The sequence below is a fragment of the Microcaecilia unicolor genome, chromosome 10 (assembly GCF_901765095.1).
Source record: "Microcaecilia unicolor chromosome 10, aMicUni1.1, whole genome shotgun sequence".
NCBI classification, from domain to species: domain Eukaryota; kingdom Metazoa; phylum Chordata; class Amphibia; order Gymnophiona; family Siphonopidae; genus Microcaecilia; species Microcaecilia unicolor.
In genome coordinates, this window is record NC_044040.1 from 102128453 (window position 1) to 102153138 (window position 24686).

The 24686-nt window shown below is 47.0% G+C and overlaps 1 protein-coding gene across 1 annotated transcript in view; it reads left to right on the top strand.

The window, feature by feature from the left end:
• NUP205 (nucleoporin 205) overlaps positions 1-24686 on the top strand; it is a 1281456-nt gene that overhangs the window by 180424 nt on the left and 1076346 nt on the right. The window contains exon 8 of the mRNA XM_030216143.1: positions 13341-13491. Coding sequence (XP_030072003.1) covers positions 13341-13491 — 151 coding nt within the window. The remainder of the gene's footprint in view (positions 1-13340; positions 13492-24686) is intronic.

The window sequence follows — 24686 nt, forward strand, 5'->3', positions numbered from 1 at the left end:
AGAGGCTTGTTGTTCAGCATGGGTCATAGCTTCAGCAGCCTATTGTTATCGCTAAATTGTCTCCAGGATCTGCCTTTCAGACTCCCAACAGTTCATTCCACCAGTACCGCTTCAGGACCAGGAAACCTATATTGCTATGGTGACAATCTGCAGTGGCACATCTGTGCCAGAAATTTACACTCGTATTGTAGCAGTGGTGCCAATTGAGTCTAAATTGTAGTCACACTACTAGCTATACATGTGTATGTACAGTGCAATCCGCTTAAGTGCAAGGGTCTGGGACCAAATAAATACATGCAGTGAACCGGAGCGTGCACTTAACCGTTGTGACCCAAAGAAGCTTGACATCTGATAAACATATGTACAGTACTGTTTATTATATGTACAGTATACAGTCTACTTTAACTGAAGTTAGGCTTTCTGGAACTAATCAGTTATAGTCCTCTGTACACTATTGGGTCTGTGAGTTCCATAGACTACGTCTGCCAGACGGTAAAAACTGTCATAGCACTGACATCCAGTGGCCTCCATATAGGCCCGTACGGTGTTGACTCTCCAGTGCTCTTGCAAAAGTGACAGGAGGAGGTTGTTGAATTTCATCAGCGTGTGCCTCGCTGCTCATTTCATCATCTGTTTCATTATCAGCCGTTGTTGCCTGCATGTAGGCACATACCTGGACTTCAGTGCTGTCGTCAGCTGTTTGTAGATGGTAATCAACAGCTACGTAGCGATGAAACTCCTATTCAGTAACACCGGCTGGGGTGTCAATAACCTGTTCATCTGACGCGTTTGCAACAGCTGCATCTGTTTCGTCCCTCTCCACATCCTTAACAAAGCTTGCCTGCTTGTAGCAGTTCACAATGGTTGCCTGTGTAGCATGATTCCAGGCTTCTTTCTGCATATGTAGGGAATCCAACAGTGATAGATTACGAGCCAGTTCAACAACACGTTTATCCTTGCCAGGTTGGTCATCCATAACGCTCATCAGACGACGTAGCACAAGAGCCCGATAATGTTGTTTGAAATTGGCTATTATGCCCTGATCCATACATTGGATCAGAGAGGTAGTGTTTGGTGGCAGGAGGACCGCCTTGACGTTAAACAGCCTGACATCATCTCTCTGTGCAGCACAATTATCACAAAGCAACAAAATCTGATGCTTTTGTGCCCACATTCTAGTGTCTAACTTCTTTAGCCACTGCATCCAAATTTCCCCAGTCATCCGTGAATTTGCGTTAACCTCGTATGACACAGGAAGTTGCTTCAAGTAGTAGTACTATTACTTAACATTTCTAAAACGCTACTAGGGTTACGCAGCAGTAGTAGTTAACATTCTTGAAGCAACAGGGCTGTTTGCTCTTTCCAATGATGAGGGGTTCCAACTTCTCACTCCCATCCATATTGCAGCAAAGGAGGATCATCAGTTAGTCCTTCGACGTTCTACTTCCTGTCGGTCCTGGCTTGTTTGAATGCAAGTGTTCCATCAGGAATCGCTCGCCAGTAGAGACCGTTTTCATCAGCATTGAAAATGTCATGAGGTGGAAACTCGTTCAAGATGGTAGGAAGAACTGAAACAACCCACTTTTCAGCACCAAGTCATCAGCGTCTTGTTTCTCACTATGCTGTTTCTTGAATTTTATGTTGTTCCTCTCCTTCCAAGACTTTCAGCTAACTGGTTAGCTTTTTCCATAAGCAGTGGACCACTGACAGGAAACTGCTCCTGACTCAAGAAAAGCACTGAAGAAGGGCATCTTCTACCTCCTCAGCTTTTCCTGCCCGCTTTCGTTTCCATTGTGGAAAAATTTGTATTGTTTTGCCAGTCTTCCAGAAGCTGATCTTTCTGCTTCAAGACATGTGAAATTTGACTGGGATTGATACCATATGCTTTAGCAATAGATGCTTGACTTTGTTCTCCGAGGACAAGCAGGCTGCTTGTTCTCACGACTGGGTTGACGTCCACGGCAGCCCCCACCAACCGGAACAAAAACTTCACGGGCGGTCCCGCACGCAGGGCACGCCCACCGCACATGCGCGGCCGTGTTCCCGCTCGTACGCGACCGTTCCCGCTCAGTTTTTTTCGATTCCGCGCTGGAGAGAGACGTGTCTTGCCAACATTCTTTCCCAGACCACATACCCGCCCTGCTGAGCGTCAGTTGCACACATTGGACTGCAAGCGAGCGTTGGCCTTCTATCTGGAGCGGACACAGCCCCACAGACAGTCCGCCCAATTGTTTATTTCTTTCGACCCCAATAGGAAAGGGGTCGCTGTCAGGAAACGCACCATTTCCAATTGGCTAGCAGATTGCATTTCCTTCACTTACGCCCAGGCTGGGCTGGCTCTTGAGGGTCATGTCACGGCTCATAGTGTTAGAGCCATGGCAGCGTCAGTGGCCCACTTGAAGTCAGCCACTATTGAAGAGATTTGCAAGGCTGCGACGTGGTCATCTGTCCACACATTCACATCACATTACTGCCGCGAGTTTTCTTTTCTTTTATCGTGCGCATTCGCGCTTCTTTTCTTTATTTTCTGTGTTCAAAAAAAAAAAAAAATTGGTTTGTTCCCTTGTCGTCTTTAGCCGCGGAGGCGCCTCGTTGCGGCCTTGTGGCCGCGCGGTTGTTTCTTTTTCGGGTGTACTTTTCACCGCCACCATCGATGACTTTGACTGCGCCGACGCGATTTTCACGATGTCCTCGAAGGTCCCGAATGGATTCAAAAAGTGTGGTCGGTGCGGCTGGCAGATCTCGCAAACCGATACCCAAGCTTGGTGCCTCCAGTGCCTTGGCCCGGAGCATAATACCAAGACGTGCACCTTGTGTCTCGGCTTGCGAAAGCGGACACAGGTGGCGAGGCAAGTTCGTCGGGACCAACTTTTTGGAACTTGCGCCAGCCCGTCGACGGCATCGATATCGACGTACCGATGTCGACGAAATCGGAACCAACGATGGCATCGACCCCAGGAGCACTGGTACCGTTGGCCCGCCGGACCCAGCCACTCCTTCTACCCAGGGCCATCGGGACCGAACCCTGTCAGACCCGATCCCTCGAGGCCGGGGGGGGGGGGGGGGTTCTACCTTCTCTTCATCTCTGCCACCGAGCGCCAATGATGGGCACCGAAAGAAGACCAAGAAACATCGTCATCGGTTGCCCACGGCTCACGGGACTACTAGTTCCTGCGCCTCCAGAGATGACTCGACGCCGAGGAAGCGGCAGTGCCGAGAGGAGCGTTCCCCCTCGGTCGAAGAGGTGTCGCTGCGTCCGTCCATGGGTGCTTCGGTACCGTCTCCTGGACCCGAGCAGCTTCCGGCACCGGCCCCCGCACCGGCCCACCTGCCTTTCCCGACAGCGGGCCTTGACGAGTGCCTCCGAGCCATCCTTCCAGGGATTCTGGAAGGGCTGATGCGCCAGGCCTTGCCGGCACCGGGGGTGCTTGCGCCCCAGGCGCCGTTGATGGAGGCGCCGGCGTGCTCTAGCCCGATGCCGAGGCCTCCGACACCGACGCCACTTGCGGTACCGGTGTCGACCGCCACGCAGGTGGAATCCCCGTCGATGGAGGGAGCTTCATCCCCGCCGGCACGGGAGTCCACCGCTCGATGCCACCATCGAGGACGTGGTTCCTCGCAGTCGAGACGGACCCGGTTCAGGTCTGAGCTGAAAGAGCTCATGTCCGACACCGAGGAAGAGGCCTCGTGGGGGGAGGAGGAGGACCCCAGATATTTCTCCTCAGAGGAGTGTGAGGGCCTTCCCTCCGACCCCACTCCTTCACCGGAGAGGAAGCTCTCGCCCCCTGAGAGCCTCTCCTTTGCCTCCTTCGTCAGGGATATATCTATATGCATTCCCTTTCCCGCGGTCTCTGTGGATGAGCCGAGGGCTGAGATGCTCGAGGTCCTCGACTATCCATCACCACCTAGAGAGTCTTCCACGGTACCGTTGCACAGTGTCCTCAAAGAGACACTGCTTCGGAACTGGCTGAAGCCCTTATCTAATCCCACCATTCTCAAGAAAGCGGAGTCCCAATACAGAATCCACTCCGACCCAGAGTTGATGCGGCCCCAATTGCCTTATTACTCGGTGGTCGTGGACTCTGCTCTCAAGAGGGCACGGAGTTCGAAGGATACCGCCTCGGCGCCCCCGGGCGGGAGTCTCGCACTCTGGACTCGTTTGGGAGGAAGGCCTACCAATCTTCCATGCTCGTGACCCGCATCCAGTCGTACCAGCTCTACACGAGCATTCACATGCGGAACAATGTGAAGCAACTGGCGGACCTGGTCGATAAGCTACCTCCTTTTCAGGAGGTGGTCAGGCAGCTGAAGGCGTGTAGAAAGTTCCTGTCCAGGGGTATATATGACACCTGTGATGTGGCATCTCGAGCTGCGGCCAAAGGTATAGAGATGCGCAGACTCTCCTGGCTGCGTGCCTCTGACCTGGACAACCGCACCCAGCAACAACTGGCGGATGTACCTTCCCGGGGGGATAATATCTTTGGCGAGAAGGTCGAGCAGTTGGTGGACCAACTACACCAGCGGGAAACCGCCCTCAACAAGCTCTCCCACCGGGCGCCTTCAGCATCCACCTCTGCAGGTGGACGTTTTTCCTGGGCCAGGCAGGCTGCGCCCTACGCCTATAACATGCGTAGGTACACCCAGCCGGCCCGAAGGCCTCCTCAGGCAGAGGGACAGTCCCAGCGCACTCGTTCCCGTCAACAGCGTGCGCCTAAGCAGCCCCCTGCGCCTCCACAGCAAAAGCCGGGGACGGGCTTTTGACTGGATCCATGGGAACATAGCCGCCATCAAAGTGTCCGTACCGGACGACCTGCCGGTCGGGGGGAGGTTGAAAGCTTTTCACCAAAGGTGGCCTCTGATAACCTCCGACCAGTGGGTTCTCCAAATAGTGCGGTGCGGATACGCCCTGAATTTGGCCTCCACTCCACCAAATTGCCCACCGGGAGCCCAATCCTTCAGCTCCCATCACAGGCAGGTACTTGCAGAGGAACTCTCCGCCCTTCTCAGCGCCAATGCGGTCGAGCCTGTGCCACCCGGGCAGGAAGGGCAGGGATTCTATTCCAGGTACTTCCTTGTGGAAAAGAAAACAGGGGGGATGCGCCCCATCCTAGACCTGAGAGGCCTGAACAAATACCTGGTGAAAGAGAAGTTCAGGATGCTGTCCTTGGGCACCCTTCTACCAATGATTCAGAAAAATGATTGGCTATGTTCCCTGGATTTAAAGGACGCTTACACTCACATCCCGATACTGCCAGCTCACAGACAGTATCTCAGATTCCGCCTGGGGACACGGCACTTTCAGTATTGTGTGCTGCCCTTTGGGCTCGCCTCTGCCCCACGTGTGTTCACGAAGTGCCTCGTGGTGGTCGCGGCATATCTACGCAAGCTGGGAGTGTACGTGTTCCCGTATCTCGACGATTGGCTGGTCAAGAACACCTTGGAGGCAGGGGCTCTCCGGTCCATGCAGTGCACTATTCACCTCCTGGAGCTGCTGGGGTTTGTGATAAATTACCCAAAGTCCCATTTCCAGCCAGTCCAATCTCTGGAATTCATAGGAGCTCTGCTGAATTCACAGACGGCTCAGGCCTTTCTTCCCGAGGCGAGGGCCCACAACCTCCTGTCCCTCGCTTCCCATACCAGAGTCTCTCAGCAGGTCACAGCTCGACAGATGTTGAGACTCCTGGGTCATATGGCCTCTACAGTTCATGTGACTGCCATGGCTCGTCTTCACATGAGATGTGCTCAATGGACCCTAGCTTCCCAGTGGTGCCAAGCCACCGGGAATCTAGAAGATGTCATCCGCCTGTCCCTCAGTTGCCGCAATTCGCTGCACTGGTGGTCATTTCGGACCAATTTGACCCTGGGACGTCCATTCCAAATTCCGCAGCCCACGAAGGTGCTGATGACGGATGCATCTCGCCTGGTGTGGGGAGCTCATGTCGATGGGCTTCACACCCAGGGACTGTGGTCCCTTCAGGAACAGGATCTTCAGATCAACCTCCTGGAGCTCCGAGCGGTCTGGAACGCACTGAAGGCCTTCAGAGATCGGCTGTCCTATCAAATTATCCAAATTCGGACAGACAATCAGGTTGCAATGTATTACATCAACAAGGCGGGGAGCACCGGATCTCGCCCCCTGTGTCAGGAAGCCGTCGGGATGTGGCGTTGGGCCTGCCAGGTCGGCATGCTTCTTCAAGCCACGTACCTGGCAGGTGTAAACAACAGTCTGGCCGACAGACTGAGCAGAGTCATGCAACTGCACGAGTGGTCGCTCCATTCCAGAGTGGTACGCAAGATCTTCCGAGAGTGGGGCACCCCCTTGGTGGACCTTTTCGCCTCTCAGACCAACCACAAGCTGCCTCTGTTCTGTTCCAGACTACAGGCATACGGCAGACTAGCGTCGGATGCCTTTCTCCTCCATTGGGGGACCGGCCTCCTGTATGCTTATCCTCCCATACCTTTGGTGGGGAAGACCTTACTGAAGCTCAAGCAAGACCACGGCACCATGATTCTGATAGCGCCTTTTTGGCCCCGTCAGATCTGGTTCCCTCTACTTCTGGAGTTGTCCTCCAAAGAACCGTGGAGATTGGAGTGTTTTCCGACTCTCATTTCACATAACGACGGAGCACTTCTGCACCCCAACCTTCAGTCTCTGGCTCTCACGGCCTGGATGTTGAGGGCATAGATTTTGCTTCGTTGGGTGTTGTCTGAGGGTGTCTCCCGTGTCTTGCTTGCCTCTAGAAAGGATTCCACTAAAAAGAGTTACTTTTTCAAGTGGAGGAGGTTTGTCGTTTGGTGTGAGAGCAAGGCCCTAGAACCTCGCTCTTGTCCTGCACAGAACCTGCTTGAATACCTTCTGCACTTATCAGAGTCTGGCCTCAAGACCAACTCAGTAAGGAATCACCTTAGTGCGATTAGTGCTTACCATTACCGTGTAAAGGGTAAAGCCATCTCTGGAGAGCCTTTAGTCGTTCGATTCATGAGAGGCTTGCTTTTATCAAGGCCCCCTGTCAAGCCTCCTGCAGTGTCATGGGATCTCAACGTTGTCCTCACCCAGCTGATGAAAGCTCCTTTTGAGCCACTGAATTCCTGCCATCTGAAGTACTTGACCTGGAAGGTCATTTTCTTGGTGGCAGTTACTTCAGCTCATAGAGTCAGTGAGCTGCAAGCCCTGGTAGCTAATGCTCCTTATACCAAATTTCATCATAACAGAGTAGTACTCCGCATTCACCCTAAGTTCCTGCCAAAGGTGGTGTCGGAGTTCCATCTTAACCAGTCAATTGTCTTGCCAACATTCTTTCCCAGACCACATACCCGCCCTGCTGAGCGTCAGTTGCACACATTGGACTGCAAGCAAGCGTTGGCCTTCTATCTGGAGCGGACACAGCCCCACAGACAGTCCGCCCAATTGTTTATTTCTTTCGACCCCAATAGGAAAGGGGTCGCTGTCAGGAAACGCACCATTTCCAATTGGCTAGCAGATTGCATTTCCTTCACTTACGCCCAGGCTGGGCTGGCTCTTGAGGGTCATGTCACGGCTCATAGTGTTAGAGTCATGGCAGCGTCAGTGGCCCACTTGAAGTCAGCCACTATTGAAGAGATTTGCAAGGCTGCGACGTGGTCATCTGTCCACACATTCACATCACATTACTGCCTCCAGCAGGATACCCGACGCGACAGTCGGTTCGGGCAGTCGGTGCTGCAGAATCTGTTTGGGGTGTGAATCCAACTCCATCCTCCAGGACCCGATTTTGTTCTGTTCAGGCTGCACTCTCAGTTAGTTTTTCTTCGTAGGTCAATTTCTGTTATGCTCTCGCCGTTGCGAGGTTCAATTGACCTGGGTTCTTGTTTTGATTGAGCCTGAGAGCTAGGGATACCCCAGTCGTGAGAACAAGCAGCCTGCTTGTCCTCGGAGAAAGCGAATGATACATACCTGTAGCAGGTGTTCTCCGAGGACAGCAGGCTGATTGCTCTCACCTACCCTCCCGCCTCCCCTTTGGAGTTGCGTTTTTCCTCATTCTTTTGCTTTTCATTCAACTGAGCGGGAACGGTCGCGCATGGGCGGGAAGACGGCCGCGCATGCACGGTGGGCGTGCCCTGCATGCGGGACCGCCCGCAAAGTTTTGTTTCCGGTTGGTGGGTGCTGCCGTGGATGTCAACCCAGTCGTGAGAACAATCAGCCTGCTGTCCTCGGAGAACACCTGCTACAGGTATGTATCATTCGGTTTTTCTAATGTTTTAAGAACTTCTATTCGTTCAGCCAGTGTTAGTCTTAGAGTTCCGCCGCGACGACGACTCCAGTGTACACTCTCACAACATTCTTTCACTTATTCTGCCTGTGACAGTTAAAGGGATGGTAAATTTGAAATCTCATTGGTTGTCAGGCGCCAATCGGCTTCCATATTGTGCATGCGCGCTTATGCGGAGTCTTTCCTGCAGAGGAGCGGTTTTAAACCATGCATATAAGCGAATCTTGCACTTATCAGTGGTGCGCTAAACTGAAGTTTGTCCTCATAGAAATTGATGGCGCCATAAACGGGACCGAAGTACGGCATGCAGTTAAACAGAGCATGCGCTTATCCGACGTGCACTTAAATGGAGTGCACTGTATTTCTATGTAGCAGTGAAAGACAGTTCTGTCACTTTGGATTCGGTGTCTGTTTTCTTTTCAACTAATGTATTTATTTAACCATGTTTTCTGCACAGCTGTAACTGTGGCCAATTCTACGGCATGGGCTGACAGTTGTAGCTGCCTATATTTCATGCATTCTGCCATAGCCAGCTCTGTGACTTTGCCACAAAAGGTATTTGGGGTTAGGTATTAGTTTCTACAGTACTGCCATCTGTAAATCTCTAGCTTTTTTCAGCTACTTTGGCTGGATCATGTATTTTCAGATGCTTTCTACAGCTGAAAGATCTGTGTACCATGTTGGTTGACATATAATAGAGGTTATAAAAAGGCTATAAGGCCATACTATTAATAGTTTAGGCAGGTGAGGCAATAGGGTTTCTACTGATTTGAAAAATAGGTGATTACTTTCACCTTGTATATTCTCAGCCTGTTTACACAGCCTGGGTACTAACGAGCTCCATAATCAGAAGGACACACTGGGATATAAGAAAATATTTTATTAGTATCTTACCAAAGGCAGTACAGGCAATTAGGCATTCATATCTAGAACATGGTGGAACAGCGCTTCGCGACACACAGCAGGTTCAATCTGTCTTCTCTCTTCTGCCCCGATTCCCTAACAGACTGCTTTTTTATACATTTCTTGTACCATTCATTCCTGTGGACCCTAACTTTCTCACCAGCAGTCTTTACCCATTATCGGTTGATAACAATGACTTCACATGTTCCCAAGCTCTAAGTATCAACAAATGATGTGACATGCTTCCAAGTACCTTCTAGATATCAACATCTGTTAATTAATGACTTCACATGTCATTACGTTCCCTTCAGCCCCCCTGGATGTTCTTGCCCTACTTGCACCTGACCCACTGCTATCTTCCACTAGCCAAAACATCCTTGCCTGTGACTTTCTTGCTAGTACCAGTTCAGCTGTTGTTTACAGAGCAGATTCCCCCCTCCCTCTGTCTGCTCTCAGTTGCTTACTTCAGCATTTGCTGCAGTGAAATGTATCTGTGTCAGAAGTGATCTTTGATTCTTAGAGGCCTAGCTCTTAGCCTGAGCCCTTGGCCTGTATTTCATTGAAAGCAAGTGACAGCATATTTCCACATTGGGTGCTTTCCTCACCAGCACCTTAGCATTGTGGGGCTATGTGATGGCACTTATCAGTGGTCTTCAGTTCTGTCTCTCGACGTATAACACAATAGGGCTGCCTAACTGTACATTTCGGATATATTGGCAGGCGGTTGGAAGTTGCCTGTAAGACTGCAATTAGCAGTACGACTGGTAGTCTGTTCAATGCAGTGCAAATAGGCAGCCATTGGACACACTTTCACAGCCAGAAAAGTGCCACTGCTCCTCCAACCACCTCCAGAGTCTGGTTGTCATGTGCCCTGTGGTTTGTTTCTGCAGGGGTCTGATAACCATGAAAGTGCTTGGCTTGCCAATAAGCATTTCTGCCTCAGGATTCCATTCCCCTATTCAGGCCTATGTTTCTTGCAGTTGGGAAAGTTTTGCCTTGTGGATTTTGCTTAATTTATTAGATCCATATTACATCTAGTCTGGTTTGATTTTAGACAGATGCTTAGCTATCTGTGCTAAGTGGTGCTATGAGTTTCTGTTCATGAACTGATATCTCTATTTTTGGGGCTTTCTTGTTTGCTCTTCTCTCCAGTAATTCCTTTTTATTTATTTATTTATGAATTTATCAGTATTACAAGATTTCTCTTGAACCAGAAATACAGGTTAATAATACCATAGATAAACCTAGTCAGAGGTATATAGTAATCTTCCTTAGACCACACTAATGAGAGAGAGACCCATAAAAAAAGTAACAAATCAGAAAGCAAGGCCTAACAGAATACCTCGAGCATAAATCAAAACAAGCAATTAGATCTTTTCCAAGTCCAAGAAGAAACGCAGCAGTTAGGGGCATAGAAAATATAGTTTGATCATATGCTAATCTGCATTTACATGGAAATACTAACAGAAAAGATGCACCCAAGTTTTTCTCTTGTTTCTGCATTGCAAGAAAAGCCTTCCTCCTTTCTTGGATAATCTTTGCAACATCCGGATATACCCATATTTTAGATCCCCCCCCCCCCCCCCCCAAAAAAAAAAAAAAAAAATCTTGAGCACTTAAAGTACACATCTTGTTGAAACACCATGAACACTAATAGTGTAGCTCTTTCCAGTATTTCTGTTATAGATTCTTCTAATATAGTTGATATATTATTTAATTCCAACAAAGGATCCGGCGCACGGCCTACCATGTGATCCTGGACATTTTTTACAGGAAGAGAATACATTTGATTAACAGGAGGAAAAACTTCTGAGGAAAACTTTAGAATATCAATCAATACTTTTTTAAAGAGATCCATAGGGGTGGAGACCAAGGTCTTAGGAAAATTCAAAATATGTAAATTCAGCTTTCTATTATGATTTTCAAATTGTTCAATCCATCTGTGAACAGCTAATATTTCCACAATTGTAGTGTTCTTATAATCTTGTAAACCCATCACTTCTAGCTGGATCTGATCCAGTTGAGCGTATAATCCATTTAATCTTTTTCAGTGTTTTATTCAAAGTATCAAATTTGGTCACCAAAGCAGTTACCTCCATTCAAGTTTTCTCCACCGTAAGACTTGCAGCTTATAGCGCCCTCCAGATAGACTCTAAAGTCACCACCATGGGGTCTCCAGACCTCCAATAGAAATTTCCTTCAGCAGCTGTCCCTTCACGTTCTACCCTCACCAGCAGCATTTGCTGCTGCACTATCAGCACTTTTTGAACCCAAGAGCATATCGTGCTGCTGAACATGGTGGAGTGCTTGCACCCTGGGGAGGTAGTAATATTTCATGTTCCAATGGAGGGGACACTCTTTCACCTGTCTCCGACGCAGAACCTACACTCCTGTTAAATTGCCTCGAGGGCCTATGAACTGGTCCATTATGGGCTGGATCGTGGGTACTATAGCACTGGTGGGGGTACGGTCATGGTGACCCTCTTTCTCTTGGTATGAAGCATTGAAGACAACATGAAAAATTTCAGAAGAAAAGCTCCAACATCGAGGTAGCACACCACAGAGTGTCTGGTATCTGCTGCCATCTTGGCTCCTCCCCATTTTAGTAATTTCTCTTTGTAATCCAGAAACTGAGTACTGGGTATTACTACTACTACTATTTAGCATTTCTATAGCGCTACAAGGCATACGCAGCGCTGTACAAACATAGAAGAAAGACAGTCCCTGCTCAAAGAGCTTACAATCTAATAGTATATCATTTCATCCTTATCTACTATTTTAAGTTAGGGAATATTGATCTTTAATGTGCTTCCTTCCCTAAGTCACACCTCTGTCTGATGCTAGGGTCCACCTTGGGGGGTCAGCACCCAAGAAAAAGATCTAGGTGGTGGTGTAGGCAATATGCTGAAATCTTGTGCCTACTGTGCAGCGGCCAAAACAAACAAACAGGATGCTAGGAATTTTTAGGAAAGGGATGGTAAATAAGACCGAAAATACTATAATGCCTCTGTATCACTCTGTGGTGCAACCTCACCTTGAGTATTGTGTTCAGTTCTGGTCAACGTATCTCAAAAAAGATATAGCGGAATTAGAAAAGCTTCAAAGAAGAGCAACCAGAATGTTAAAGGGAATGGAACCCCCGTCATATGAGGAAAGGCTAAAGAAGTTAGGGCTCTTCAGCATGGAAAAGAAATGATTGAGGTCCACAAAATCCTGAGTGGTGTAGAACAAGTAGAAGTGAATTGATTTTTTTTTTACTCTTTCAAGAAGAATAAAGACTGTAACACTTAATGAAGTTACATGGCAACATAAAACAAATAGGAAATATTTTTTTTGCTCAACGTATAGTTAAGCTCTGGAACTCTCTGCCAGAGAATATAGTAACAGCAATTAGCGTATCTGGGTTTAAGAAAGGTTTGGACAAGTTTCTGGAGTAAAATTTCATAGTCTGCTATTGAGACAGACATGGAGAAGCCACTGCTTGCCCTGGGATTGGTAGCATAGAATGTTGCTTCTTTTTGGGTTTCTGCTAGGTACTTTATTGGAAGCAGGATGCTGGGCTGAATGAACCTTTGCTCTGATCCAGTATCTCTGTTCTTATGACATAACCCAGTATCTGGACTAGTAGGACTAAAGGAAAGAATATTCAGGTAAGAAATAATTTCTTCATCCATATTTCATTATATTTACTTGTATGTATCCAAATAATATAACAGACCTGTGTAGTATAAACAAATGTTAAGTGTGGAAAGACATTCATATAGCAGCAGTTGTTTACTTGTATCAATTACTATTGTATTTGAACTTTCAAATGAAACATTGTCTTCATTAATTATATAAATGTATAAAATGTTCATTGATTTGTTTTGAAATTTTATCTATCGGATAACATTTATACACAAATATAGCCATTTAATATAGGTAATATATCTGTTTACTGTTACATATAAATTTCAATTAATTCCAAACACTTTTTTTCACTTTATTCAAATTTAAAATTAAACGTGGTTAAAATTGTGTAGATAGTTCACCCGTTTTTGTTTTTGAAATACATCGACAAACCAATTTTAAAACACATAGCACATTAAAACATTACAAAAAATGAGAGGAACTGAGACAACTTTTTTGTTTAATTTGATATACATTGCTGCCTACTTCATGCTTTTAACATTTATATTCCTGTTACAGGTAGTTTTGTCAAAATTTGTCAGACAAATGGGTGATCTTCTCCCATCCACCCTTTATGTACCATATCTGAAAATGCTTCAGGGGTTGGCTAGTGGGCCACAGAGTGCTCATTATTGCTTCAGTTTGTTGAAAGTCAATGGCAGCAGTCATGGTAAGAAACGAATTGGACACTCTTGACTTGTGAATCTTATTTATTTGACATGATCTGAAGCATTTTATTTTTCTTTTTTTGTTGGTCAGAAACTAGTGTTTTGGTGGCTCTCTTGGGACACACTGAGTGTTCATTTGCAAATATATGGAATATTTTCTCCCATCTTCCCTTATCCTAGTTGCTGTTACAGTGCTTGAAAAAGAGGCGCATGGATCAATAGATATTAGTAAATTTGTGCTCTCTACCTATAGGTTTTGTGGAGTGACAGAACTTTCTACAAAGGGTTGCAAATACTGCATCCACAGCACCCCTGTCCCTTCACACCACACCAGTTTGAAGAGGAAGATTGATTTTGAGATTTGAATCTTGGATTTCTGTATGGAATGTTCAAGATATTGACTTGCCATGTTGAAATGCAGTATAGGTTAGACCTGAAGTTCATTCACAAAGTTGTCTTTAGACATTACAGAGCTCTCTACTTTAGAAAGCAGGTGAAAGCTTGGCTCGTCAACCAGGCCTTTAATGGAAGAAGTAAATGACACCGGCTGCACATATTATAGCAGGACATGTTTATCCACTCCACCCTAGCCAAGATAATGTTCAAGCATCTTTCTGACCTCATTTTGCAACTCTTTAGCTAGTCCCTTATTTTCTTACTCTAGCTGATCTGTCTATATGTTCCTTCTTTGCTTATATCCTATGCTGTCTATTGAAATGTGTTTTTGTGTGTATTGTGTTGGCATTATAATGTAGCATTAATCAAACTGTGAATTATATTATAAAAACTCCCACTTTCTTTTTAAAAAAGGAGGAAAAGACGTCATACAACTGTGACAAACTTCACAAAGATAAAGATCGCTGAATCAACAAATCTACAGTTAAAAATGCTAATCTTAGGTCAAAAATCCTCTGTTTTAACTAGTCCTAAATGTGCAATCCAAAAATGAAAAAGTGTAATCAAAATAAGAATATTTAATCTTCAACATATTGGTCTCATGCAAATTGAAGTTGCAATAAGTGAGCACTTATCTTAAAGTAATTGTATCTCAAAGGATGGTCACTCAGTCTTTGCAGGATAATTTGAAACAGCGTGATCCCAACGGACCCGTTTTGCTGTCAACTTCTTCTGGAGATCGAACTGTATCCTAAATCTGCAAACCAAGAAGTCAAAATCAACTTACAGGCTCACAAACAAAAAAAAAAAAAAAAAGCAAGAATGTACTTTTAAAATTCTAACTCTAACATAGTGGTGGGTTGTTACTCCACTGCGAGGCAGCTAGCTAACAGTGCAGGAAATGGCATTCACGTTCAAAAAAGACACCAGTGTGTGGAAGATTAAATATTAACTTTTTCTTATTTTGATTACACTTTTTAAAATTTTTGATTGCACATTTAGGACCTCTGATTAACATTTTTAACTGTGTGTGCATATAGATTCGCTGATTCAGTGATCTTTATCTTTGTGAAGTTTGGCACAATTGTATGAGGTCTTTTCCTCCTTTTTTTTTTTTTTTCTTCTTTTTAAAGTGGGAGTGTTCACTGTTTGATTAAGGTTATCCTTGATATTTGTGAAGTGAATCTGATCTCTGTTTCCTTCTTACATTATAATGTAGCATATAATGCCACACTTGGTATTTAAATATTTTTACTGCTGTAATTGTCTATTGCTTATGTTTGACTTATTTTTGCTGTACACTGCCTTGAGTGAATTCCTTCCAAAAGGCAGTAAATAAATCCTAATAAATAATACATAAATATCATATATATTCTCCGGCATGACTGGGTCGACGTCCACGGTGGCCCCACAAACAGAATTTTTTCAAAGCAAAAAATCTTCAAGCTTTGACAGAACCTTCTGTCGTCTTCCCGCTTGTCACACAGGAGACCCGCTCAGTCACCTTCTTTCCGTGGTGAAGAGAGGCAGCGATTTGTCGTTTCTTCTGTCCCCGCTTCAGAGCCTTTGGCCGTTTTTTCCAGAGATTTTCTCCGGTTTCTTTCTTATCTTTAAAAGTAAAAACCACCCCCCCCCCCCCCAAAAAAAAAAAAAAATCCTTTACTTTTTCTTTAGTTTTTTGCCCTTCCAGTTTCCTTTCACTTCCTACGCGGCCCCTCTTTTTCTGTGCTCTCCTTTTGGCTCAATCGTGAATTTTGATTTTGCCGCTGCTATTTTTCCGTTCATGTCATCAAGGACTCCTAGTGGCTTCAAGAAGTGTACTCGGTGCAACCGGACAATCTCGGGTACCAACCCCCACGCGTGGTGTCTTCAGTGCCTTGGGCCCGAACATCTCCCAGACGCATGTAAGTTGTGTCTTAGCTTGAAAAAGCGGACACAGGCTTCGAGACAAGCTCTTGAGGACCGACTTTCGGAGTTTCATCCGGTTCCTCGGTGTCGACATCGGTACTGAGGTCGTCGTCGTCGATGACTGCACCGAGGATGGCATCGACTTCAGGAGCGCAGGTAATGGCTGTCCGGAAACCATCACACGCTGGGAGCAGTGAGCCGTCCAGTGGGTCTCCACCTGTCTCGAAGACTCCTGCTGTGTAGGCCCATCGAGACCGACCACTCTCGGACCCGACCCCGAGGAGGCGTGTGGATTCCACGTCCTCCTCGTCGGTACCGAGGAGTATCGATGACGTGCATTGAGCGAAGGCAAAGAAGCATCGTCATCGATCTTCTAAGCATGGTACTTGGAGCTCTGTGGTGAAGAAGGATTTTGCACCCGTGAAGCGCCGACACCGGGAGGAACGCTCACCCTCCATACAAGAGTTGTCGGTGTGTGGGTCTTCAAGCAGCCTGGTACCGCCTACTCAACCTCCACAAATTCTGACGCCGATTCCTGCACTGACCCCACAGCATTGCTCAACAGCTACTCTAGACGAGCGCATCCGAGCCATTCTTCCAGGTCTTCTGGAGGGGTTGCTGCATCAGTCTGCTCCAGTACAGGGGTGCTTGCGCCCTCGATACCGTCGATGGAAGCGGCAGCTGGCTCTATGCTTGTGGTGAGGTCCCAGACGCTGATACCGCCTACCCGTCAACATCGCTGGAGGGAGCGTCATTGCCGCTGGCATGGGAGTCAACTTCTCGGCATCACCATCGAGGACATGGTTCCTCGGCGTTGAGACGGGCCCAGTATCGGACTACAGTTAAGGAACTCTTGTCCGATACCGATGAGGATGCCTCCTGGGATGAAGCGGAAGATCCCAGGTATTTCTCTTCCGAGGAGTCTTGTGGTCTTCCCTCTGATCCTACTCCTTTGTGGGAAAGAAAGCTTTCTCTCCTGGAGAGTCTTTCTTTCTCTTCATTTGTTCGGGAAATGTCTGTGGCTATTCCCATTCCCTGAGGAATCTGAGGATGAGCCCAGGACTGAGATGCTCGAGGTCCTTGACTATCCTTTGCCACCTAAGCACTCATCCACTGTTCCTTTGCATAATGTGCTCAAGGAGACACTTATGCGAAACTGGATGAAACAGCTAAGTAATCCCACTATACCCAAGAAAGCTGAGTCCCAATATCGGATTCATGGAGAACCTTAGTTGATGAAGTTGCAGTTACCTCACGACTCTATGGTTGTGGATTCCGCTCTCAAGAGAGCCAGGAGTACTAGAGATTTTGCCCCGGCGCCCCCGGGATGAGAATCCTGGACTCTTTTGGGAGAAAGGCCTATCAGTCCTCTATGCTCGTGGCCAAAATTCAATCCAACCAGCTCTACACGAACATTCACTTGAGGAACACGGTGAAGCAACTGGTGGAGATGGTCGATAAGCTCCCTCCGGAGCAGGCCAAGCCTTTTCAGGAGGTGGTCAGGCAGCAGAAGGCGTGTCATAAATTCCTGTCCAGGGGTGCTTACGATTCTTTTGATTTTGCATCCAAAACCGCTACCCAAGGTATAGTGATGTGCAGACTCTCATGACTGCGTGCCTCTGACCTGGACAATCGAATCAAGCAGTGGATTGTGGAGGTCCCTTGCCGGGGGGATAATATTTTTCGTGAGAAAGTCGAGCAAGTGGTTGATCAGACTACGCAGCGGGAAACTGCTATGTACAATCTCTCCCGCCGGGCGCCTTCTGCATCTACCTCAACTGGTAGACGTTTTTTCCGGGGAAGGTAGGTACGATCCTCCTTCTCGACAGCCTTCTCATGCTCAGCCCCAGTGCGCTCGTTCATGTCAACAGCGTGCGCCAAAGCAGGCCCCTATGGCTCCCCAGCAAAAGCAAGGGGCGGGCTTTTTACTGACTTCAGTTGAGCATAGCCGCCATAAAAGTGTCCGTGCTGGACGATCTGCCGGTCGGAGGGAGGTTAAAATTTTTTTCACCAAAGGTGGCCTCTCATAACCTCCGATCTGTGGGTTCTTCAAATAGTCCGGTTAGGATACTCCCTCAATTTGGTCTCCAGACCTCCAAATTGCCCACTGGGAGCTCAGTCCTTCAGCTTCCAGCACAGGCAGGTACTTGCAGAAGAACTCTCCTCCCTTCTCAGTGCCAATGCGGTCGAGCCCATTCCATCAGGGCAAGAAGGACTGGCAGGGCATGTGCTTAGGGGGCCAAGATAGTGGCTGAGTAATAAGCTTGGAAGGTAGCTCCGCTGTTACTCGCTCGTAACTCCTCATTTTTCTATCTGATATCCTCTAAACCATGCCTAAACGGAGAGGTAAATCGCGAGGAGGACCCGCTACTCCCCTCTTACCTGGAGCTGTGACAATGGATCGCTTCCTTTTGCCGGGCACGCTGATGGGGTCTGGTTCGCTGCTTGAGGGATTGGGGAGAGGTCTCCCGTTCCCTCAGCTTGAACAAGAAACATCTTTCAGCCCCAAGATGAGGATTCCTCCCCCTATGCCGGCTGTGGCGCTGAACTCAGTCCGGAGACTCCCTGAGGCGCAGGACGCGACGGGGTCTCCTGGCGCGGATGCTGGGTCGACGCCTGAGACGCCGGTGAACCCTGCTGTGCAAACAGCAGACATGGGGGGAGCAGAAGCTGTCTCTGAGGAAGAACATGGAGCAGTGGGAGGTCAACCAGCTTTTTCTTCGCCTTTCACTTTGGATATTCCAAATAAGTCATTTTTGCCTTAAAAGCCTCAACAAATTATGTTGGATAACATCTGGGAAGCACTTGTAAGTTTAGAAACTTCATTTACACAAACGTTTTCTCAGTTAAATAAGAAACTCAACTTTGATACTGAAAAGATTGTTGAAATGGATAAGAAATTGATGTCTCTGGGCAAAGAAGTGGAAATTAATTCCTCAGTAACAAAAAACTCTCAGCAAATTCAAGCGAATTTAATTAAAGAAAACTTGTATCTTCAAAATAGAGGTGAAATATTAGAGAACTATCAACGTTCAAATGCTCTCAGACTGATCAATTTTCCTAAGCAGATTGCCATTTCTCCATTGATAACCTTCAAACAGTACTTAACAGAAGTTCTAAAAAATTCCAGAAAAATCACATCCACCAATTTCAAAGATTTTCTATGTAGAACCTTTTCGGAAGAAAGAACTATTACAAAAAGAGGAGGCAAATGCTCAATCTTTGGACTTAAATTTGACTCAAATTATTGAGGGAGACAATGTGGGCCTGACAACTGCTACACTCAAAGTGATTTTCATACTTCAACCGGACAGAGACTGGATACTTAAGCAATTTTTTCTTAACAAAAGACCAGGTTTCCTTGACTGTAAAATCAGAATGTACCCGGATGTGTCTAGAACCACGCCGAAAAAAAGACAAGAATTTCTTAAACTGAGACCAAAAGTAATGCAACTTGGGGCATTATTTTGGCTGAACTTTCCCTGCAAGTGTGTGATAAAAATAAGTTCAATTAAGTATGTATTTTTTGAGGCAAGTCAATTGAATTCCTTTTTAGAAGCAAAGCTGGGAGATCCACTGAAGCCATTACCAGAGACAATAGTAACTTCAACCCCATAGATAATTTGTACTGCCTGGACAGCTTATACCAGCCAACAAGATTTGACTTTAGAAGTTGGCTTCTAAAAATTTATAGGTTTCCTTAAAATTGTGATAACCCCCTGATAATTGTGGACTATAGACGAGTAATGGTTCTTTTTTGCTTACTCTTTAAATTTCCTTAATGTTTATATCTTGATAATCTTTGTTTTAAGATACTAAATCGTCTTTATCTGTATTCAAGATGTTCTTGATGTAATTAAAAATTTAAATAAATAAATTAAAAAAAAAATAAAATAAAATAAGGACTGGCATTCTATTCCAGGTACTTGTGCAAAAGAAAACGGGGGGATGCGTCCCATCCTAGACCATAGGGCCCTGAACAAATTCCTTGTCTGAGAAAAATTCAGGATGGTTTTCTTGGGCACCCTTCTTCCCATGATTTAGGAAAACGATTGGCTATGCTCTTTGGACTTCAAGGATGCTCATACACACATCCCGGTACTTCCAGCTCACAGGAGGTATCTTCGATTCCATCTGGGAGCGCAGCATTTCCAGTATTGTGTGCTGCCCTTTGGTCTGGCGTCTGCACCCAGGGTCTTTACAAAATGCCTGGCAATAGTTGCAGCGTTGCTACGCAGACAGGGAGTGCATGTGTTCCCTTATCTCGATGATCGGCTGGTGAAGAACACCTCAGAGGCACGAGTCAATGCAGATGACTATTCAACCTCTGGAGCTACTTGGGTTTGTTATAAATTACCCCAAGTCCCATCCTTTCCCTGTTCAGCAACTCAAATTTATAGGAGCTCTGCTGGTTTCACAGATGGCTCGTGCCTATCTTCCCGAGGCGAGAACAGACAATCTTCTGTGTCTAGTTTCTATGGCCAGAGCGTCTCAGCAGATCACAGCTCGGCAGATGTTGAGACTTATAGGCCATATGGCCTCCACAGTCCATGTCACGCCCATGGCCCGTCTTCACATGAGATCAGCTCAATGGACCCTAGAGGATGCAATCCAGCTGTCCACCGATTTTCACAGTTCTCTTCAGTGGTGGACAATTCGATCTAATTTGACCTTTTGGACGTCCTTTTCAAATTCCTCAGCCATGAGAAGTGCTGACCACGGATGCATCTCTTCTCGGGTGGGGAGCTCATGTCGATGGGCTTCACACTCAGAGTTTGGTCCCGCCAGGAAAAAGGTCTTCAGATCAATCTTCTGGAGTTGCAAGCGATCTGGAACGCTCTAAAGGCTTTCAGAGATCAGCTGTCCAAATCATCCAAATTCAGATAGACAATCAGGTTGCCATGTAATACATCAATAAGCAGGGGGTCACTGGATCTCGCCTCCTGTGTCAGGAAGCCGTCAGGATGTGGCTTTGGGCTCGGCGTCACAGCATGTTTCTTCAAGCCACATACCTGGCAGGTGTAAACAACAGTCTGGCCGATAGGTTGAGCAACAGGATTATGCAACCTCACAAATGGTTACTCAATTTGGCCATCGTACGCAAGATCTTCCGAGTGTGGGGCACCCCCTTGGTGGATCTTTTTGCCACTCAGGTCAATCACAAGGTCCCTCAGTTCTGTTCCAGACTTCAGGCCCACAACAGACTAGCGTCAGATGCCTTTCTCCATTGGGGGAAGGGCCTTCTGTATGCATATCCTCCCATACCTCTGGTGGGGAAGACTTTGCTGAAACTTAATCAAGACCACGGAACCATGATTCAGATTGCTCCCTTCTGGCCGCTTCAGATTTGGTTCTCTATTCTTCTGGAGTTTTCCTCCAAAGAACCGTGGAGATTGGAGTGTTTTCCAACCCTCATAACTTAGAACAAGGGGGCGCTTCTGCATCCCAACCTCCAGTTTCTGGCTCTCACGAACTGGATGTTGAGAGCGTAGAATTCGCTTCTTTGGGTCTTTCTGAGGGTGTCTCCCGGGTTTTTCTTGCTTCTAGGAAAGATTCCACAAAGAGGTGTTACTTTTCAAATGGAGGATGTGTGCGGTCTGGTGTGATAGCAAGATCCTCGCTCTTGTCCTACACAGACCCTGCTTGAATACTTTATATGTTTATCAGAGTCTGGTCTCAAGACAAACTCTGTAAGAGTTCATCTTAGTGCAATTAGTGCTTTTCATTCTCGTGTGGAAGGTAAGCCCATCTCTGGACAGCCTTTAGTTCGCTTCATGAGAGGTTTGCTTTTGTCAAAGCCCCCTGTCAAACCTCCACCAGTGTTACGGGATCTCAACGTCGTTCTCACCCAGCTGATGATGCCTCCTTTTGAGCCACTGAATTCCTGCCATCTGAAGTACTTGACCTGGGAGGTCATTTCCTTGGTGGCTGTTACTTCAGCTCGTAGAGTCAGTGAGCTTCAAACCTTGGTAGTGCATGCTCCTTTTCTCAAGTTTGATCACAACAGAGTAGTCCTCTGCACTCACCCTAAGTTCTTGCCGAAGGTGGTGTCAGAGTTCCATCTGAACCAGTCAATTGTCTTGCCAACATTTTTCCCCGTCCTCATACCCGCCCTGCTGAACGTCAGTTGCACACCTTGGACTGCAAGAGAGCATTGGCCTTTTACGTGGAGCGGACTAAGCCCCTTCTGATGGTCCGCCCAAATGTTTGTTTCTTTTGATCCCAACAGAAGGGGAGTCGCAGTGGTGAAACGCACCATTTCCATTTGGCTAGCAGATTGCATTTCCTTCACTTATGCCCAGGCTGGGCTGACTCTTGAGGGTCATGTCACGGCTCATAGTGTTAGAGCCATGGCAGTGTCGGTGGCCCACTTGAAGTCAGCCATTATAGAAGAGATTTGCAAACCTGCAACGTGGTCATCAATCCACATATTCACATCTCACTACTGCCTTCATCAGGATACCCAACGCGACAGTCGGTTTGGGCAGTCCGTGCTGCAGAATCTGTTCGGGATTTAGAATCCAACTCCACCCCCCTAGGCCCATTTTTATTCTGTTCCAGGCTGCACTCTGTTAGATGTTCTAGTTCGTAGGTCAATTCTTATGTCCTTGCAGTTGCGAGGCCCAATTGACCTTTTTTGTTGTTTTGAGTGAGCCTAGGTGCTAGGGATACCTCATCGGTGAGAACAAGCAGCCTGCTTTTTCTCGGAGAAAGTGAAGATACATACCTGTAGCAGGTATTCTCCGATGACAGCAGGCTGATTGTTCTCACAAACCCGCCCACCTCCCCTTTGGAGTTGTTGTTCTTTCATTCTTGCTTTTGTATATAACTGAATGGGTCTCTTGCGCTACGGGTTGGAAGACAGCCGCGCATGCGCAGTGATTGCGCCCCACGCGCCAGAAGGTTCTGTCAAAGCTTGAAGATTTTTTGCTTTGAAAAAATTCCGCTTGTGGGGCCGCCGTGGACATCGACCCAGTTGTGAGAACAATCAGCCTGCTGTCCTCGGAGAATACTTGCTACAGGTATGTATCTTTGCTTTTGTGGAATAGGAATACTGAATTGTCCGTGGACAAGCAGGCTCTAATATTCTTACATGTGAGTGACATCCACGATGGCCCCAGCAGACCAGAGAAGTTTCAAGAGTGTTCCGTCGCGCTGGGAGACCCACCGCGAATGCGTAGGTGGATTCCCACATGTGACGCAAATGTATAGCTCTCAGTTCTTTTTGATCTGCGCTGCAGAACAGTTGTGTTGCGATTCGCTGTTTTGAAGTCAGCAGAACTGTTTCGCTTTTCTACGTGCCCCCTCTTCCTTTTATTCTTTAGTTCCTTCAATATAAAAAAAATATATATATTTTAATTTTTTCACTTATTTTTTGTTTTTATCAATTTTACAAGTTTCCTTTCTTTTTCGTTGCGGCTGCGTCTTTTTTTCCCCTCTTTTTTTGTTCCTTTTTAAGTGGCACAATCGAGCCCTTTCATTTTGCAGACGCTATTTTCCCGCCTATGTCATCAAAGACTTCCAGCGGCTTCAAGTGTTGTACTCGCTGCAACCGGACCATCTCGAACACCGACCCTCACACGTGGTGTCTTCAGTGTTTTGGGCCCGACCACTTCCAAGCTTCTTGTAAGCTCTGCAAGTTGATGAAGAGGCAGACCCAAGTGGCTCGAGAGGCTCAGTGCGAATAGCTGTTTTCTGAGCGGTCTGGTCCTTCGACAGTGAGATCGGCACCGAGGGCGTCGACGTCAAGGGAAGCAGCGGCACCGGGAGCGCAGGTAATGGCTGCCAATAGACTGCATCGAGCTGGGAGTAGTGAGACATTGAGTGGGTCTCCACTTATTTCGAGGCCTCCTGCTATGCAGGCCTCCCGGGCCGACCCTTGTCGGACTCGACCCCGAGGAGGCGTGTGGATTCCACGTCTGCCTCATCGGTACCGAGGAGTGTCGATGACGGGTGTCAAACGAAGACGAAGAAGCATCGTCATCGATCTCCTTCCAGCATGGTATATATATATATATATATATATATATATATATGCACTTTAAAAAAATGCTAAAGTGTTTTAAATTGTTTTAAATGTGCTCAGACCATACCGTTTACACCCATTATATCCCCAAGAGGAATATGTGGTGGTGTCACAATGGAACCATCATTGCACATATGATGTTCCACCTCCTAATATTTGTGTATGTACATACAGCTGCGCCCAAGTAGATCTTACTCACCGATGTATGCGTATATCTATAATACATATGTATAAGTCATGGACTATTCACATTAAATGTTGTTAGACTTGAGCTCAAACCTCCGCCCATAAATTATGGTACATTCCATATTCTCCAAGGACAAGCAGGCTGCTTGTTCTCACTGATGGGTGACGTCCACGGCAGCCCCTCCAATCGGAATCTTCACTAGCAAAGTCCTTTGCTAGCCCTCGCGCGCCCGCGCGCACCGCGCATGCGCGGCCGTCTTCCCGCCCGAAACCGGCTCGAGCCGGCCAGTCTTCTTTTGTCCGCACTCGGTACGGTCGTATTTTTCGCCGTGTCGAGCCCCGGAGAGTCGACCTCGCGCGTCCATATTGTTGAACGTGTTTTTTCTTCATAAAAGCTTTCCTTGTACTCGGGAAGTGCTCCGGAACCCCTCCACCGGGTTTCGTTTCAATCCTCCCCGTATTTCCAGCTTTTGGCCCCGATAAGTTTTCTTTCGTCGTCGGGGTAGGCCTCTTTTCGGCCTCGGTCGAGATTTTCTCCCTCTAAAGTTTTTGGTGCTCTTTTTCCGTCATTTCGGACTTTGATTTCGCCGGCGTGATTTTTCCGCCCATGACATCGAAGCCTTCCAGCGGCTTCAAGAAGTGCACCCAGTGCGCCCGGGTTATCTCGCTCACTGATCGACA